At 36.8% G+C, this 17006-nt stretch overlaps 2 protein-coding genes across 2 annotated transcripts; both read right to left on the bottom strand.

The window, feature by feature from the left end:
* Positions 1 to 4676: 4676 nt before the first annotated feature.
* Positions 4677 to 8034, bottom strand: LOC124383375 (zinc-binding protein A33-like). The gene is given in 7 exon segments (XM_046845973.1): positions 4677 to 5893; positions 6510 to 6628; positions 6700 to 6722; positions 6851 to 6979; positions 6982 to 7083; positions 7152 to 7247; positions 7390 to 8034. Coding segments are annotated over 7 exon segments (1413 nt in total). The 5' UTR covers positions 7789 to 8034; the 3' UTR covers positions 4677 to 5348.
* A 4226-nt stretch (positions 8035 to 12260) lies between these two features.
* Positions 12261 to 17005, bottom strand: LOC124383374 (nuclear factor 7, brain-like). The gene is made up of 6 exons (XM_046845972.1): positions 16334 to 17005; positions 16096 to 16191; positions 15787 to 16017; positions 15636 to 15658; positions 15431 to 15549; positions 12261 to 13680 (listed from the first exon to the last, which is right to left on the bottom strand). Exons 1-6 carry the CDS (start codon positions 16730 to 16732, stop codon positions 13136 to 13138), a joined length of 1413 nt encoding a protein of 470 aa, XP_046701928.1. The 5' UTR covers positions 16733 to 17005; the 3' UTR covers positions 12261 to 13135.
* Position 17006: the final 1 nt, after the last annotated feature.

Genomic DNA, 17006 nt, shown 5'->3' with positions numbered 1-17006 from the left:
GGGCTCACACATCTCTGGTTATTATGTTTTCTTACCCAATCAGGAACAGTTTTAGCTCAGGTTTTTTCCAGTGTGTATATATACACTTGTGTGTTAGCTGCAATAAACTAAAGAAGAACATTTGCGCCATTCTGTGTGCTGTGTGATCAGAAAAGACATCACGGGCATCGTAGATCACATGGGAAACCTCCCCAAGAATTAAGTTTTATTTGGGCATAATAAAAATCTAACAAATACATTCTAAAAAAAAACACTTAGTATAAATGATCATTAGGTTTATTAACAAAGACAAATCACACACACACACACACACACACACACACACACACACACACAAAGACTCACGAACACCATGGCAGAAAAAAAAGTCTTCCTGTACTGGACAGTGTCCTGCATATTCTCCCAGACTTCAGGTTGGCCAGATGTTAAGTCACATGGATCAGTGCTCCTAAAAGCTCCTCTGGATGCTGCAGTGTGCACAGAGTTCTGCAAAAACATTCAGGAGTCAGTGTTAATGTGGGTTTGGATTCAGAAACACAGAGAAGGAGAGAGACAGGAAGCACATCACTCACCTTTCCACTGTGGTCTTGTAGTTCTGTAACACAACAAAGCAAATAAAAATGGATGTGATTTACATTTTTACACCACTGAAATGTGATGTTTCTGATGATGGAAGAAGTTTTACTTTTATTTAGAGGAAATGCAGGGGAGGAGGCTGAGATATTTCAGTGAGATTAAATATGCATAATAGACAAACACAGACAATCAATTTGCAAAAAAATTATTAATTTGAACATGCCCAGATGTGACTGCATCAGATTGTTGCAAATATTATTAGCAACAATTAATAACAAGAAAATTACTTTTGAAGTGATTAGGGTTAATGATAGCCTGCAGATTGGGAACGTAATTATTCAAAGCAAAAATTATAATAACTAAAAATCTAAAAAAGAATATAATTGTAAAATTGAGTGCTTATCATGACCTATCAAGTCTCTTCTGATAATGAAGCTGCATAATCTGATATAAAGTGTAAAGTGTTAGAGTAGTGATTTAAATATTTTAATGTAATTCCCTACATGTCTAAAAAGTTAACACTCTTCAAATGGGTCAGAACTTCTACCTTTAAAATCAACATGAAATTGTAGACTTCTGGTATCAAGTTTACAGAAATCAAAAATATTCTTCCTTCTGATAATGCAGGGTGATTGGCTTTTTAGATACCAGCATGGATGTGCAGGTGTTTGAGTGTTCCTAATAAAATGGACGATGAGAAGAGAAATGCATTAAGAAAGAGCTAATGAAATCATAATTGATTTGAACACTGCTGGAAACACTTCAGTTGCTGAGTGAGATCTGACGTGTTGTAGTATTCAGTGATGGACAAAAGACTACACTCTGCAGTGTTAACACAATTAATGCTACAGTTTCATGTTTGAGTAATAGAACAAAAATCTTGTATTTAAAATGTTTTATCCATCTGCATTGCAATTTTTTATATGCTTCCAACATTCAAGTCTGCTTTCAAAGCTTTGTTTACGACATCTGATGGAGATTCAACTTTGACTGTGTTTACTGCATTATAAAGTTCTTCAAAAACTGTAACAGTAAAAAATGTTCTGCTTGATAAATATAAATATTTGGGTAATAATTATTGTTTTTTTATTTTTATTGTTAATATATTGCTTATTCTAACTGATTGATATGAATATAAGCAGGATGTACACTGAAAATCAAAAGTTAGACCACCAAAAGTCCAACCATTACAATGACCATCCATCAAATAATGTTATAAATAAAACCCAAGATATCCCACGTTAGTGGATGAGATACATTATTCAGCAAAGTGGACATTTTATGAAAATTAATGAATTTATTTTACATTACAAATACAACATTTGAACAAACATTTATGACTTATGATTTCATCCTGTGGTTTATTTGTTTGTAAAAACTTAACTTAAAAAAATGCAATGTAGTTTTTTTTCTCTTGAATAAAGGCTCTGGCATGGAGAAGCTGGTGTTGGATCTATGATGATCTTAAATGTTGAGCTATTTTATAAGTTGCTCAGAAGCCCCTGGTTCCACAAAGTCAACTGACTGTATAAGATTGTAGAAAGGACATTAATCATATTCACACACACTCCAGTACTCATGTTAGTTCTCACTCTCCAGTGTTTTGTATTGTTTTAAGATTTATAATCACACTCTTGATATCACCCAATGAGGGATATCACCCAAGAGGGTTCCTCTTTTGTGTCTGGTTCCTCTCTAGGTTTCTTCCTCATTCATCCAAGGAAGTTTTTCCTTGCCACAGTTGCCCCAGGCTTCTCATCAGGGATAAATACACATCATTCACTTTCATTCTTGTGTTCTGTAACTTGTAGTTCAAATCAAATCAACATGCAGTGAAATGCTTTTTATGACGGTCCAGCATGAGGGAATAAGATGGGGAGAAAAATAAAACAAAGAAAGAGAAGGCAGATAAATAAAGTATAAAACTATATAAAATATAATAATATATAGAGATATATATGAGAAAAGGTGTATGTACAAAAATATGCTTATGGTAGTAAACAGTAAATCAGTAAACAATTTAAGGTGGTTTATGCGATTGTCCTTAAAGTGTCCGTGTGCGGTATGGTGTGGTATAAAATATAAAGTGCACTGTGCTGTGCGAGTCCAGAGCTAAACTGACAGTCCAGAGTTTAAAGTGTCGTAGTGCGAAAAGAAAAATATGTGAAAAGAAAAAGTGTGATGATGGAGAGAGTGGGCCAGTTTTTAGATCCTGAGTGTTTCCTAGTTTAAACTCCGAATGGCCTGCGGGAAGAAGCTCCTCCTCATTCTCTCTGTGTCCGCTTTCAGAGAGCAGAATCGTTTCCCTGAACGCAACAAAGAAAAGAGTCCATTATTGGGATGGCTGAGGTCCTTCACAATCTTCCTGGCTCTGGTCCTGCACCGCGTGCTGTAGATTTCCTGCAGGTTAGGGAGCTCGGTATGGATGGTACATTCAGCTGAACGCACCACCCTCTGGAGGGCTCGTCTGTCCTGCATGGTGCTGTTCCCAAACCAGGAAGTGATGCTACCCGACAGAACACTCTCAATGGTGCAGGTGTAGAAAGTCTTTAGCACCTGAGAGGGTAGTTTAAAGTCCCTTAAGCGTCTCAGATGGTACAGACACTGCCAGGCCTTCTTCACCAGGGTGTTGGTGTGACAGGACCAAGACAGGTCCTGTGTGATGTAAACACAGTTATTATTAAAGTTATTAAAGTTATTATTATTAGGGATGCACCGAAATGAAAATTCTTGGCCGAAACCGAAAACCGAAAAAGAGGAAAGCAAGGCCGAAAACCGAAACACCGAAAGAAATTATGCCAATTATTATTACCAATGCATTTATGGCTATGACTGTGTACTAACCTTACTAAAATCAAGGAATTTCAAATTACAAATTATGAAAATATTTATTTATAGCATATTGCAACAATGCACAGGATAAAATTAATTAAAATTCAAACTTGAATGTTTAACCTAAATGCACTTCAATAATAATGGCCTGCTGAAAGGTTGTAAAATTAAGTATGTTCTTTCATAAAAACAAAGTGCATTCAGAACAAGTGCAACTGCTTAAAGATACAATAATACAACACTATCACTGCGAAACTTCCTGCCTTTTCAAAAACGTCCACCACAGATGGAGTGCGCATGCTCGGAGGGGTCTTGCTTTTCTGTGCCTCGTTCCTCTCATATTCAGCGATCGGGATGTTTGGATTTCAGGTGATAAATTAACTCCGACGTGGAGAAAGTCTTTGCAGACGCATTCCTCTTGAAATTTCGCGATTACATGTTTTGCAAACCGCTATCCGTGGATCTTTCTCAGATATACTGAAATACGTCCACACCGACATGCACGTGCGGGCCACGGTTTCTGTTTGCGTCATCACAACAAACTGTTTCGGCCGTGTTTTTTCGGTGATCAAAATCTTTCGGTGGCCGAATATTCGGTGCATCCCTAATTATTATATTATTAGTTATTAATAAAGTTATATATTTAATCTCATTATTTTTAATTCCACAACTTTTGGTTTCATTGAAGTAGATAATTATATCTCAAAATCAATTTTATTTAATCTAATACAATAAAAATTTCAAGATATATTCATGTTTTAGATAAACTGATCTAAGATGAAACAAAATAACACATATCTGTAAATAAATGAACTGTTTACTAATTATTTTACTATTAACTTTTTTACATAAATTGGCTATGATGATATAATAAGTTATAATATTATTAATGAAATACAACCTAATAAAATATTATGGCATATTTAAATCCTATTTTAGATGTAATGTGAGATAAATACTGAGCGAAAGTCAGTGAGAGTCCAATAAAAATGCATTTAAACAGTCCAGGTGTAACTGCATCACATTCCTGTAAATTTAATTATCCACAATTAATAACAACCACATTACTAATAAATTCTGAAAGAAGATTAATAAACTTTTAGTCTGCAAAAGTCTGAGTACTTAATTATTTTTAGCAATAAATTACATATAATATATAGTATTATCATTCACATGGTACGAATAAATAAATAAACTAAAAATAATATAATGGTAAAATGTGTATGAGCAAGTAGCTTATATGCAGGTGGAATTGTGTGATTTGATATGATTTCTATATTTCGCTGTAATTCTAAACATGTCCACGCGGTGTCGCTGTGCCTGGAAAGTTTAAGTTTATAATTCTACACATGGGTCAGAGATCCTGTATAGAGGCTGCTGTAGGGGGAAATGTATTTGATATTAACCGTTTTTGAAATGACAGCTATCCTCTGTCTCAGTCCAGCTTTAGTCTGGTCTTCTGGAGGTTCTGTGTTACTGAGAGGAGAGTGTCTGGTTGTGTATATTCACTTCACTCCTAAATAATAGAATCCCCTTTGAGCAAATTCTATCATCACATCTACTGTACATCCCAGAATGTAGAGTCTCCATCTTCAACATTTCAGCAGTGTCCCTGAGTTAAAGCCCTCAGAGCCCAGAACACAATTCTTTATTTACTCAGATTTTTGTCTTTAGGTTTTGTACAATCATTCAAATTAAACAATTTTGTGAACAAATACATTTTTTATTTCAGTTTATATTTTATTTCAGATTAAAAATGATCATTTAATGCCGGACTAAAACAAATCTATCTGATCTTTGTAAATCCATAAATTGCTGGTGAGGGAAAATTTACAGATTTAATTCTCCACACTGCAGTTTCACACATAAAACCCACAACCAGCAAAACATTTCAGCCAGTATTTACCTGCAATATTTCATTAATTATCTGAAATAAAACTCTAAACGATCTGATTCACTTTTACAGAGAACTGAACTGGGAGGATCTTTAGAGGTTCTTTACCATAAACACTTAGTAATGGCAGTAATTTATCAGTAAATGTGTGTGTGAAAGTGTGTATGTGTGTGTTAGTGACAAGATCAGAGAAGGACAGATTTCCTCTTTCCCAGTCCAACTTCACTCTGATCCTCTGGAGTTTCTGTGTTACTGAGAGCAGAGTCTCTGACTGTGGTGTAGAACCTGCTCCATATTTACCATCATAATAACTTACATACCAGATTCCACTTCTGGAGAACACATTCCCCTTCCTCTCAGCAGATTCTGTCATCACACCCAATAACCATCCAGAACAGTCTCCAACTTCAACATCCCAGCAGTGTGTTCCTGAGTTAAAGCCCTCAGAACCCAAAATAAAGCAACAATATTCATCAAATCTCTCTGGAACATCAGGAAGTTTCTGTTTCTCAAAACTGAATCTCACACTGGTCAGATCATCAGATACACTGAGATTAGGATGAACAGTGTTGGGGTCCAGAGTGACAGGTGCTGAAAACACACACACACACACACACACAAACACACACACACACACATTTTTTAAATCGCTGTAATGCTATATTCGTAAACAGGGCGATGGCAAAAGAAACCTTTCAAAATGAAGTCATTTGCTGCTTGTTTATGAGTTGATTAGGACTTTTATTTTTAAAATGATTGTTTTTATAATTCAGTATCTTAAAGAACCAACTTAAGCACCAATAACTAGAAGTTTTCATGTTCTGTCTCATACAAATGTTAACACCTGATAAGCACCAGATTTTTATTCTTTTCTGGGATATAAAACCATTGAATTCAAAATGGTGTACAAATTTTACGACACTGTGTGTGTGTGTGTGTGTGTGTGTGTGTGTGTGTGTGTGTGTGTGTGTGTGTGTGTGTGTGTGTGTGTGTGTGTGTGTGTGGTATTAGTAGTAATAATAAAATAAATAAAATAATAATAATAATAATAACAATAATAATAATAATAATAATAATAATAATAATAATAATAAAGAATTATAACAATCAAATAAAATTTTACAAAAAGAACACATCACTATAAATCACATTAGGTTTATTAACAAAGACACACACTCAAACACCATGGCAGAAAAAAAAGTCTTACTGTACTGGACAGTGTCCTGCATCTTCTCCCAGACTCTGAACTTCAGGATGGCCAGATGTTTTGTCACATTGATCAGTGCTCCTGGAAGCTCCTTTGAATCCTGCAGTGTGCACAGAGTTCTGAAAAAAAATTCAGGAGTCAGTGTTACTGAAACACAGAGAACGAGAGAGACAGGAAGCACATCACTAACCTTTCCATGGTGGTCTTGTAGTTCTGTAACACAACAAAGCAAATACAAGTGGATGTGATTTACATGTTTACACCACTAAAATGTGATGTTTCTGATGATAAAAAGAAGTTTTACTTTCTCACAGTATAAATAGTAAATAAATGATCCTCACTTGTAAGAACGAGACATCTTCAGCTCTCATCTCCTCTTCTGTGGCTCTGATTGTGTCTGAAAGAGATGACATGTCTCTGTTCAGCTTCTCAATCTTCTCCTTCATCAACTGACTCTTCTGCTCCTCTTCCACTCTTTCAGTGCACTGATCCTGGCTGCCTCTTCATCTCGTAGAAACTGGTGAAGCTTCTCAAACTCCTTCTTGATCTGATATTCTGTGTGTTGGGCCTGAATCTGCAGTGAAGACAAAATAATATAAAATATAACAATTATAATCTCAAACCCATGTTATTGATTCTAACCTTTATATGTTCTGCAGTCTGACTCCAGTTCAGTTTACAGTCTTCGAAATTCTTCAGTTTCTCCTGTAGGGGCTTCAGTGCAGTTTTGAGTTTCTCCTGAAACAAATCAACACACTGCATGGAGACTTTGTGTTTTACATTTTATTTTAACTCTAAATAACAACACTGATGAAGATAATTTTAAACAACGGTATTTGTTCCCATGTGACACATGACTTCGTAGCTAAATCATATTTACCTTACAGTCTGTTACTGCCTCATCAATGGGGCAGAATTTGTGGTTGGTGTGTTTTCTTGAATCTCGACACACCAAACACACCGGCTGCTGATCGTCCAGACAGAAGAGTTTCAGTTTCTCACTGTGTAAACTGCAGATTGTTTCAGATGTTGATGAAGATCTCTTACTTCTGTCCTGTAAGAAAGTCTCACACAGGATCTTCAACACCAGGTTTAGAGGAGGAATCTCTAGTGATGACTTCCTCCTACATAGAGGACATTCTCTGGATCCTTTAGTCTCCCAGAACTGCTGCAAACACACTTTACACACACTGTGACTGCAGTGCAGATCAACAGGGTCTTTAAAGATTTCACAGCACACAGGACAGGAAAAATCCTCCTCTGAAAACGCTGAAGCCATTTTATTTTGCTGTTGTTCTTCTCTCCAGTGTGAACGCTCAGTGTTTCACTTTCACTTTGTTAAAGAAATAATCACTCACTGATTCCAGCTTTCTATCAGGTTAATCACATGAATTTGTAGGTCCAGGGTGTAATCACTTCCTTTACCACTGCTAAAAATTAAGAAATTAGATTCCTTCATAAATGGAGAATAAAGTAAAACCCACCAGAGCAGAACACTGCAGGCTGTAAATGAAGAACTGCAGTCTCTCAGACTTGACACTGCCATAATAGGCGGAGTTACAGAATGACATGTTATGACCTGTTACAGATATAATTTTTCCCTAAAGAAACAGCACATAACACTTACAGTATATTCATGTTCTGACTACAGATTAATTAACTATCATTTTGGGAAAAATTAATCGTAATAGACAAACTTATTAATAAAATAAATAAAAAATTAATAACATAATTATTTAATTACTGTCACAGTTTAGATAAATAATGCTGGAAACACTTCAGTTGCTGATTGAGATCTGACATGTTGTAGTTTTCAGTGATGGACAAAAGAATACATTCTGCAGTGTTTACACAGTTAATGCTACAGTTTAATGTTTGAGTAATAGAACAATAAATGTTTTATTTAAAATGTTTTATGCATCTGCATTACAATTTTTATTTATATGCATTAAACATACAGAGGACGTCCCCAGAAGACATTCCAAACCTTACAATGACCAAACAGCAAAACACACAAATAAAAAAAGTATTTTCACAGTAGCTTGAAGTCTCCAGCAACTTTGGGATGTGCAGACTGTTGTTTGTTGATAGCTGTGTGCAGTTCCTCCATAGCTGATTTCCATTACAGAATCATGAGTGTTTTAAATGCAGTGCTGCCTGAGGGCCTGAAGATCACAGGCACCCAATATTGTTTTTCACCCTTGTCCCTTGTGCAAAGAATCTTGAGATTTCAGTGGATTCCTTGAAACTTTTGACTCTGTTGTTTACTTTAAATTTTGAAATATTCAGCTGCAATTTTATGTTGAAGAACATTATTCTGAAATTTTTCTGTATTTGGTATGAAGAATCTCAACTAATGATCCTCCTAGTTCAGTGCTCTGTAAAAGTGAATCAAATCAGGGTTAGGGTTAGGGTTAGGTTAGTTAGAGTTTATTTAGGGATAGGGTTTAGTTAGAGTTTTATTCTAGTTTTTTCAATGAAATATTTTATATTAAAATATTTATATTTTTTACAGAAATACTTAACAGATATAAAAAGCAGAGGTGGGAAGTAATGAAGTACAAATACTTCGTTATTGTACTTAAGTAGATTTTTCTGGTACAGAATCAGTACTATATACTACACTATTTTTTTTGGAGCAAACTTTTCTTTTCACTCATTACATTTTTTACACAAATATCTGTACTTCCTACTTCTTCCATTTTCAAACCAGACTTATTCCTTTAGTTTTAATCTATTTGGTGACATCAATATTTTTTCTTCTAATTGTAAGCCATTTTCAGCACATCAACCTATCTCTTTCATTGCACAGCTTTTCCAACCTACCACTGGTGTATCATTTCCTGGCTCTCACGCACCACAGACGTAGGCTAGTTTATGAAGATAACAATGAGCAAGGCAGAAGGCAACAAGAGGTATGGGGCTAACATTCCTTCACTGCCAAACTGCCATTGTGTAATGCAGTGGTGGGCCGTGCATTTGGTACCTGGGCCTTCAGTGGGGACGTACCCGACTTAATCCACCTTTTAATACCACAACTATCACATCACAATTATAGAAACCATCAATACTATAAAAAACGCAATATAACAACGCATGGCATTACAGAGAGAGAGGCATTTCCCATATAGAGGGTGAATACCATTTTCCACTCTCACAAATGTTAGTTACAAATCTTTAACTGCATTTTCAAAACTGCATTCTAAATTTTCAATTAAAAATATTGTACATTCCTTCACCCTTATGAGTCAAATGATCTCCATGTAAATCAGGCGATAAACTGCTTTTATTGCTAACCTCACAGGAATAATAAAATATATTATATTTCTAATGAAAATAATCTTTATTTACTGTACACAACATTCATCTGCTCGATCTGTAAATAAAACACAGTTCATGTGATTAAAAAAAAGATTCGTTTATTTTTACTGCTGTATGGTAAATTGTACAATTCTTTCTTGTACAAAATGTTGCTGCAACATTTTTCTTTTTTTAATACACTGCAGCATTTACAGGTCCCGAGTTACAGTTACATTTATATTTGATTACAAATCTCTATGTGATCATCAAATGTGTAGCTTCGTGCCAAGCGTTAAAGATTCAGGAAATGGTTAAGTAGGTTATGCAACATTAGCAAATTGAGGCAAAAACAGTTGAGGCAAAAACAGTTGACTGTATAAGACTGTAGAAAGGATATTAATCATAATCACACACACTCCAGTGCTCATGTTAGTTCTCACTCTCCAGTGGTTTGTATTGTGTTAAGATTTATAATCACACTCTTAATATCACCCAATGAGGATGGGTTCCTTTTTGTGTCTGGTTCCTCTCAAGGTTTCTTCCTTATTCATCTAAGGGAGTTTTTCCTTGCCACAGTTGCCCCAGGCTTCTCATCAGGGATAAATACACATCATTCATTTAAATTTTTAAGCTCTGTAAAGCTGCTTTGAGACAATGTCCATTGTGAAAACCGCTATAGAAATAAACTTTAACATAAACTTGAATTGTAGTTATTAATAAAGTTATATTTTTAATCTCATTATTTTTAATTTAATAACTTTTGGAGTCCAATAAAAATGCATTTAAACATGTCTAGGTGTAACTGCATCCTGTAAAATTAATTATCCACAATTAATAACAACCACATTACCAATAAATACTGGAAGAATCTTAAGCAACTTATAGTCTGCAAAAGTCTGAGTACTTAATTATTTTTAGCAATAAATTACAATATATAGAATAATCGTTCACATAGTAAAAATAAATAAATAAACTAAAAATAATATAATGGTAAAATGTGTATGAGCAAGTAGCTTATATGCAGGTGGAATTGTGTGATTTGATATGATTTCTATATTTCGCTGTAATTTTAAACATGTCCACGCGGTGTCGCTGTGCCTTAAAAGTTTAGGTTTATAATTCTACACATGGGTCAGAGATCCTGTATAGAGGCTGCTGTAGGGGGAAATGTATTTGATATTAACAGTTTTTTAAATGACAGCTTTCCTCTGTCTTAGTCCAGCTTCAGTCTGGTCTTCTGGATGTTCTGTGTTACTGAGAGGAGAGTGTCTGGTTGTGTATATTCACTTCACTCCTAAATAATAGAATCCCCTTTTTTGAGCAAATTCTATCATCACATCTACTGTACATCCCAGAATGTAGAGTCTCCATCTTCAACATTTCAGCAGTGTCCCTGAGTTAAAGCCCTCAGAGCCCAGAACACAATTCTTTATTTACTCTGAATGTTTTTTGTCTGTAGGTTTTGTGCAATCATTCAAATTAAACAATTTTGTGAACAAATAATTTTTTTATTTCAGTTTATATTTTATTTTAGATTGAAAATGATAATTTAACGCATAACTAAAACAAATCTATCTGATCTTTGTAAATCCATAAACTGCTGGTGAGGGAAAATTTACAGTTTTAATTCTCCACACTGCAGTTTCACACATAAAACCCACAACCAGCAAAACATTTCAGCCAGGATTTACATTATTTAACAGCATAACTGTCAGGAATCCACCTGCCACGCCCGCTTCGGCGGCTGTCAAACCTCCACTTTCCCTGTAGCGCCCAGCTCTAGTGATGGGAAGTCCGATTCTTTTTTGCGAATCAGTTCTTTCGGACAGTTCGTTTCAAAGAACCGGTTCAAAAAACCAGTTCACCAGTTCTTTTACGTCATGACGTCATGCATATCCAAATATCATCTCGGCGGATGAACATACACAATAAACACATTTAAATAGAGTCATGTCTATTGCATGAGGGCATATAGCTTATCTGTTTAAATTAAATTATCATCATCTTAGAAATGTTCCTTACATTTACGTTTTGCACTAAATCACCCAATACAGGCACTGATGTGCAAAACGTTGATGTTTTAATTTGTTAGTATATAAACTTACTTTTCATTTAAGTCCTCAGTTTACCTGTGCTCATATATCAGCAGCGCAGCACCAGCCTTTACAGTATGTCGAACGCATCTGATTCGTAGTCCAAACAGTGTAAGTGTGTGTGTGTGTGTGTGTGTGTGTGTGTGTATTAATGTCAGACAGCACGCATACTGCTCGGTAGGTCGCGCCTGCTCAGTATCAACAATTCGTTGGTATCAGTAGTATGTCGGACGTGTCGGAAAGAAACGGTTCTTGATACAGTACTGGTGACTCGAGAACAGCAGTATGTGCTGCTCGAATCGGCAGGTATGCGCATGCTCAGTGATGATCACTTGTTCAGCAGCATGTTTCAGTTTAATGTGTGTACTGTTGGAGAAACTAGAGAACCCCATTCTCATGGATATTGATTTATTTTGAGTCGGATAGACGGTCATACACATTTAAAAGTGAGTAACTTGAGTAATTATGTTGATTAGTGCTGATTTGAGACGCGAACTGTTTTGAACGATTCAGTCCGATTTGGTGAACCGGTTCGACCGGTTCACTACAAAGAACCGGTTCAATTGAACGATTCGTTCACGAACCGGCCATCACTACCCAGCTTCAATTGTGCACACCTGGGACTGGTTTAGCACTCATCCCCAGCTCCTATATAAACCCCTCACTTCCACACTCTCACCGGCCGTTATTGTTCGTATATGTTGGTGTTTGCGTATCTCTATACGGTCCTTCCATTTCGGACTCCACACTCTCGCCACGGCTGCGCTTTCTCCCCAAAGCGCACCCCGGATTTACCCGTGTCATTCCGTGCGTTTGTCTCTGGACATTGTGGACCTCGCCCCTCCAGGGCGTACCACGGATATCTCACTTGGGACTATTACTGGACTGCTGTGTGTGTTTGTGTGTTTTTGCTCATAGCTCTCTTTATTTCATTAAACCACAGCGAACAGTGCTCCGGCTTTCTTCTCCGTTCATTTCCCTGCATAACAATAACATTTTATTTAATATAATTTAAAGTACATCAATAAAATAAAATAAAATAAATGAAGGTGAAGAGAAACAGGGGTGAGTGATTAGTGACGTGATCCAGACATGGCAGTGCAGTGGCTGCTGGGTAACGCAGTCAAAACTACATAATCCTGATACACAACACAGTTTTATTTTTACAATGAACTGTTTAGTTCCTTTATTAAACACACTTTTAGAAAGAATTAATTGGAATAAAACTCGGCTCTAAATGATCTGATTCACTTTTACAGAGAACTGAACTGGGAGGATCTTTAGAGGAGATTCTTCACCATAAACACTTAGTAATGGCAGTAATTTATCAGTAAATGTGTGTGTGAAAGTGTGAATGTGTGTGTTAGTGACAGGATCAGAGAAGGACAGATTTCCTCTTTCCCAGTCCAACTTCACTCTGATCCTCTGGAGTTTCTGTGTTACTGAGAGCAGAGTGACTCTCTGTGGTGTAGAACGTGCTTCATATTTACCATCATAATAACGCACACACCAGATTCCGCTTCTGGAGAACACATTCCTCTTCCTCTCAGCAGATTCTGTCATCACACCCAATAACCATAAAGTACAGTCTCCAACTTCTACATCCCAGCAGTGTGTTCCTGAGTTAAAGCTCTCAGAACCCAAAATACAGAAATGTTTATCAAATCTCTCTGGAACATCAGGAAGTTTCTGTTTCTCATCACTGAATCTCACACTGGTCAGATCATCAGATACACTGAGTTCAGGATGAACAGTGTTGGGATCCAGAGTGACAGGTGCTGAAACAAACAAACACACACACACACACACACACACACACACACACACACACACACACACACACACACACACACACACATTCTTAAATCGCTGAAACGTTCCGTTTGTTAACGGGCAAAAAAGACCTTTCAAAATAAAAGTCCGTTGCCGCTTGTTTATGAGTTGTTAATGATTGTATTATTCAGTAGCGTATAGAACAGGGGTGGCCAACCAGTCAGAGACCGAATACACATGGGCACACATGAACATCACCCATCCCTTCCTCTTACACACACACACACACACACACACACACACACACACACACACACACACACACACACACACACACACCTCTGCTCAGCCAGATTTATTGTAAATGTCACACACCAACACAATGACAGAAATTGACTCCTACAGTTTTAAGACCACAGGACAGTCATTTTTAACAATGAACACTGCACTGCCTCACACACACACTCTGTTTAACCAAATCCACCAAAAAATATAATAATTTACAATAGCGTTTTTCTTTTCCTATGCATGTTACTTAGTGGGACTTTTGGCATCCTTGCCTTGAACAATCCCCTTCAAATCTGCCATTCCGTTGTTGCCACTCGAATCAATTCTTTCACGTGGGTGTCAGTCAGAACAGATCGATGCTTTAATTTCACGTCTTTCAGGGTAGAAAACAGACTGTGTGGTTTTTTTTTATGTGTGTTCACTTCGCTTGAGTTCAATACGGTATTTGTCAAATGCGCATGCGCGTGAGATGAATTAATTTTTACAAGGGGCCACATGAGAAACCTAAATTGTGTCAGAGGGCCACACCAACGATAATATTTTAGGGATGCACCGAAATGAAAATTAAATTCAAAAGGCAATGAAATCCATCATTTTTTTGTGTTATGCCTTTTGCCTCGGCACCATCACTGGAAAACCTTCCTGCCTATTTAAAAACGTCCGCTACAGACAGAGTGCCCATGCTCGGATTGACTTTAAATTTCAGCATTGCATGTTTTGCACATCGCTATCCGCACACCGCAGACATGTTGCTCTTATCCAGATAACCGTGTGCTGCTGCGCTTTTTTATTGCGTCATTACAATTGTGTTTCTGCCGTGTTGTTTCGGTGATTTAGGGATTTCCAAAAATTCTCGGTGCATCCCTGTAATTTATGATTGGCCTCATGCCAAGGTCTGATATACCGCAAAGTTTCCCAGTAAGGGCAACCTCATTTAAGTCTTAAAAATACCGTATTGAACTCAAGCAAAGCGAACACGCACATTAAAAATCAAACACACACAAACTTCGATATGAACATAAGAGCCGCATGAAACCAGCCGAGGAGCCGCATGCGGCTCGCGAGCCACGGGTTGGCCACCCCTGGTATAGAACCATCTTTAGCAGCAATAATTAGAAGTTTTCATGTTCTGTCTGATACTAGTGTTAACACCTTATAAGCACCAGATTTTGATTATTTTCTTGTATATAAAACCATTGAATTCAAAGAGGGTGTACTTAATTTGTGTGTGTGTGTGTGTGTGTGTGTGTGTGTGTGTGTGTGTGTGTGGTGGTAGTAGTAGTAGTAGTAGCAGTAGTAATAATAATAATTATTATTATTATTATTATTATTATTATTATTATTATAAACAAAATCAAATAAAATATTTTCAAAAGAACAAATCAGAATAAATCACATTAGGTTTATTAACAAAGACACACACACACACAAACACACACACACATCATTGCAAAAAAAAAGTCTTACTGTACTGGACAGTGTCCTGCATCTTCTCCCAGACTCTGAACTTCAGGTTGGCCAGATGTTTAGTCACATGGATCAGTGCTCCTGAAAGCTCCTCTGAATCCTGCAGTGTGCACAGAGTTCTGCAAAGACATTCAGGAGTCAGTGTTTCTGTGGATTTGGATTCAGAAACACGAAGAAGGAGAGAGACAGGAAGCACATCACTCACCTTTTCACGGTGGTCTTGTAGTTCTGTAACACAACAAAACAAATACAAGTGGATGTGATTTACATGTTTACACCACTGACATGTGATGTTTCTGATGATAAAAAGAAGTTTTACTTTCTCACAGTATAAATAGTAAATAAATGATTCTCACTTGTAAGAACGAGACGTCTTCAGTTCTCATCTCCTTTTCTATGGCTCTGATTGTGTCTGAAAGAGATGACATGTCTCTGTTCAGCTTCTTAATCTTCTCCTTCATCATCTGACTCTTCTGCTCCTCTTCCACTCTCAGTGCTCTGATCCTGGCTGCCTCTTCATCTCGTAGAAACTGGTGAAGCTTCTCAAACTCTTTCTTAATCTGATGTTCTGTGTGTTGGGCCTGAATCTGCAGTGAAGAGGAAATCAAATAAAATATAATAAATATAACAAATTATAATCTTAAACCCATGTTATCGATTATAACCTTTATATGTTCTGCAGTCTGACTCCAGTTCAGTTTACAGTCTTCAAAGATCTTCAGTTTCTCCTGTAGGGGCTTCAGTGCAGTTTTGAGTTTCTCCTGAAACAAATCAACACACTGCATGGAGACTCTGTGTTTTACATTTTGTTTTAACTCAAATTAACAACATTGATAAAGATAATTTTGAACAACAGCATTTGTTCCCATGTGACACATGACCTCATAGATAAATCATATTTACCTTACAGTCTGTCACTGCCTCATCAATGGGGCAGAATTTGTGGTTGGTGTGTTTTCTTGAATCTCGACACACCAAACACACCGGCTGCTGTTCGTCCAGACAGAAGAGTTTCAGTTTCTCACTGTGTAAACTGCAGATTGTTTCAGATTCTGATGAAGATCTCTGACTTCTGTCCTGTAAGAAAGTCTCACACAGGTTCTTCAACACCAGGTTTAGAGGAGGAATCTCTAGTGATGACTTCCTCCTACATAGAGGACATTCTCTGGATCCTTTTTTCTCCCAGAACAGCTGCAAACACACTTTACACACACTGTGACTGCAGCGCAGAACAACAGGGTCTTTAAAGATTTCACAGCACACAGGACAGGAAAAATCCTCCTCTGAAAACGCTGAAGCCATTTTATTTTGCTGTTGTTCTTCTATCCAGTGTGAACGCTCAGTGTTTCACTTTCACTTTGTTAAAGAAATAATCACTCACTGATTCCAGCTTTCTATCAGGTTAATGACATGAATTTGTAGGTCCAGTGTGTAATCACTTCCTTTACCACTGCTGAAAATAAAGAAATTAGATTCCTTCATAAATGGAGAATAAAGTAAAACCCACCAGAGCAGAACACTGCAGGTTGTAAATGAAGAACTGCAGTCGTCTCAGACTTGACATTTCCTTAATAGG

Source organism: Silurus meridionalis, chromosome 3, assembly GCF_014805685.1.
Source record: "Silurus meridionalis isolate SWU-2019-XX chromosome 3, ASM1480568v1, whole genome shotgun sequence".
NCBI classification, from domain to species: Eukaryota; Metazoa; Chordata; class Actinopteri; order Siluriformes; family Siluridae; genus Silurus; species Silurus meridionalis.
Note: the sequence above shows the minus strand (reverse complement) of the source record. Positions and strands in the feature narration are given on the sequence as shown.

Bases quoted from the DNA above. Each gene is read 5' to 3' on its own strand.
- LOC124383374 (XM_046845972.1), bottom strand. From the start codon at position 16,732: ATGGCTTCAGCGTTTTCAGAGGAGGATTTTTCCTGTCCTGTGTGCTGT. The intron at 16,018-16,095 runs GTTATAATCGAT...TCTTCACTGCAG, and splicing joins AGACTGCAGAACATATAAAG to ATTCAGGCCCAACACACAGA. The intron at 15,550-15,635 runs GTGAGTGATGTG...ATGTCTTTGCAG, and splicing joins TACAAGACCACCGTGAAAAG to AACTCTGTGCACACTGCAGG.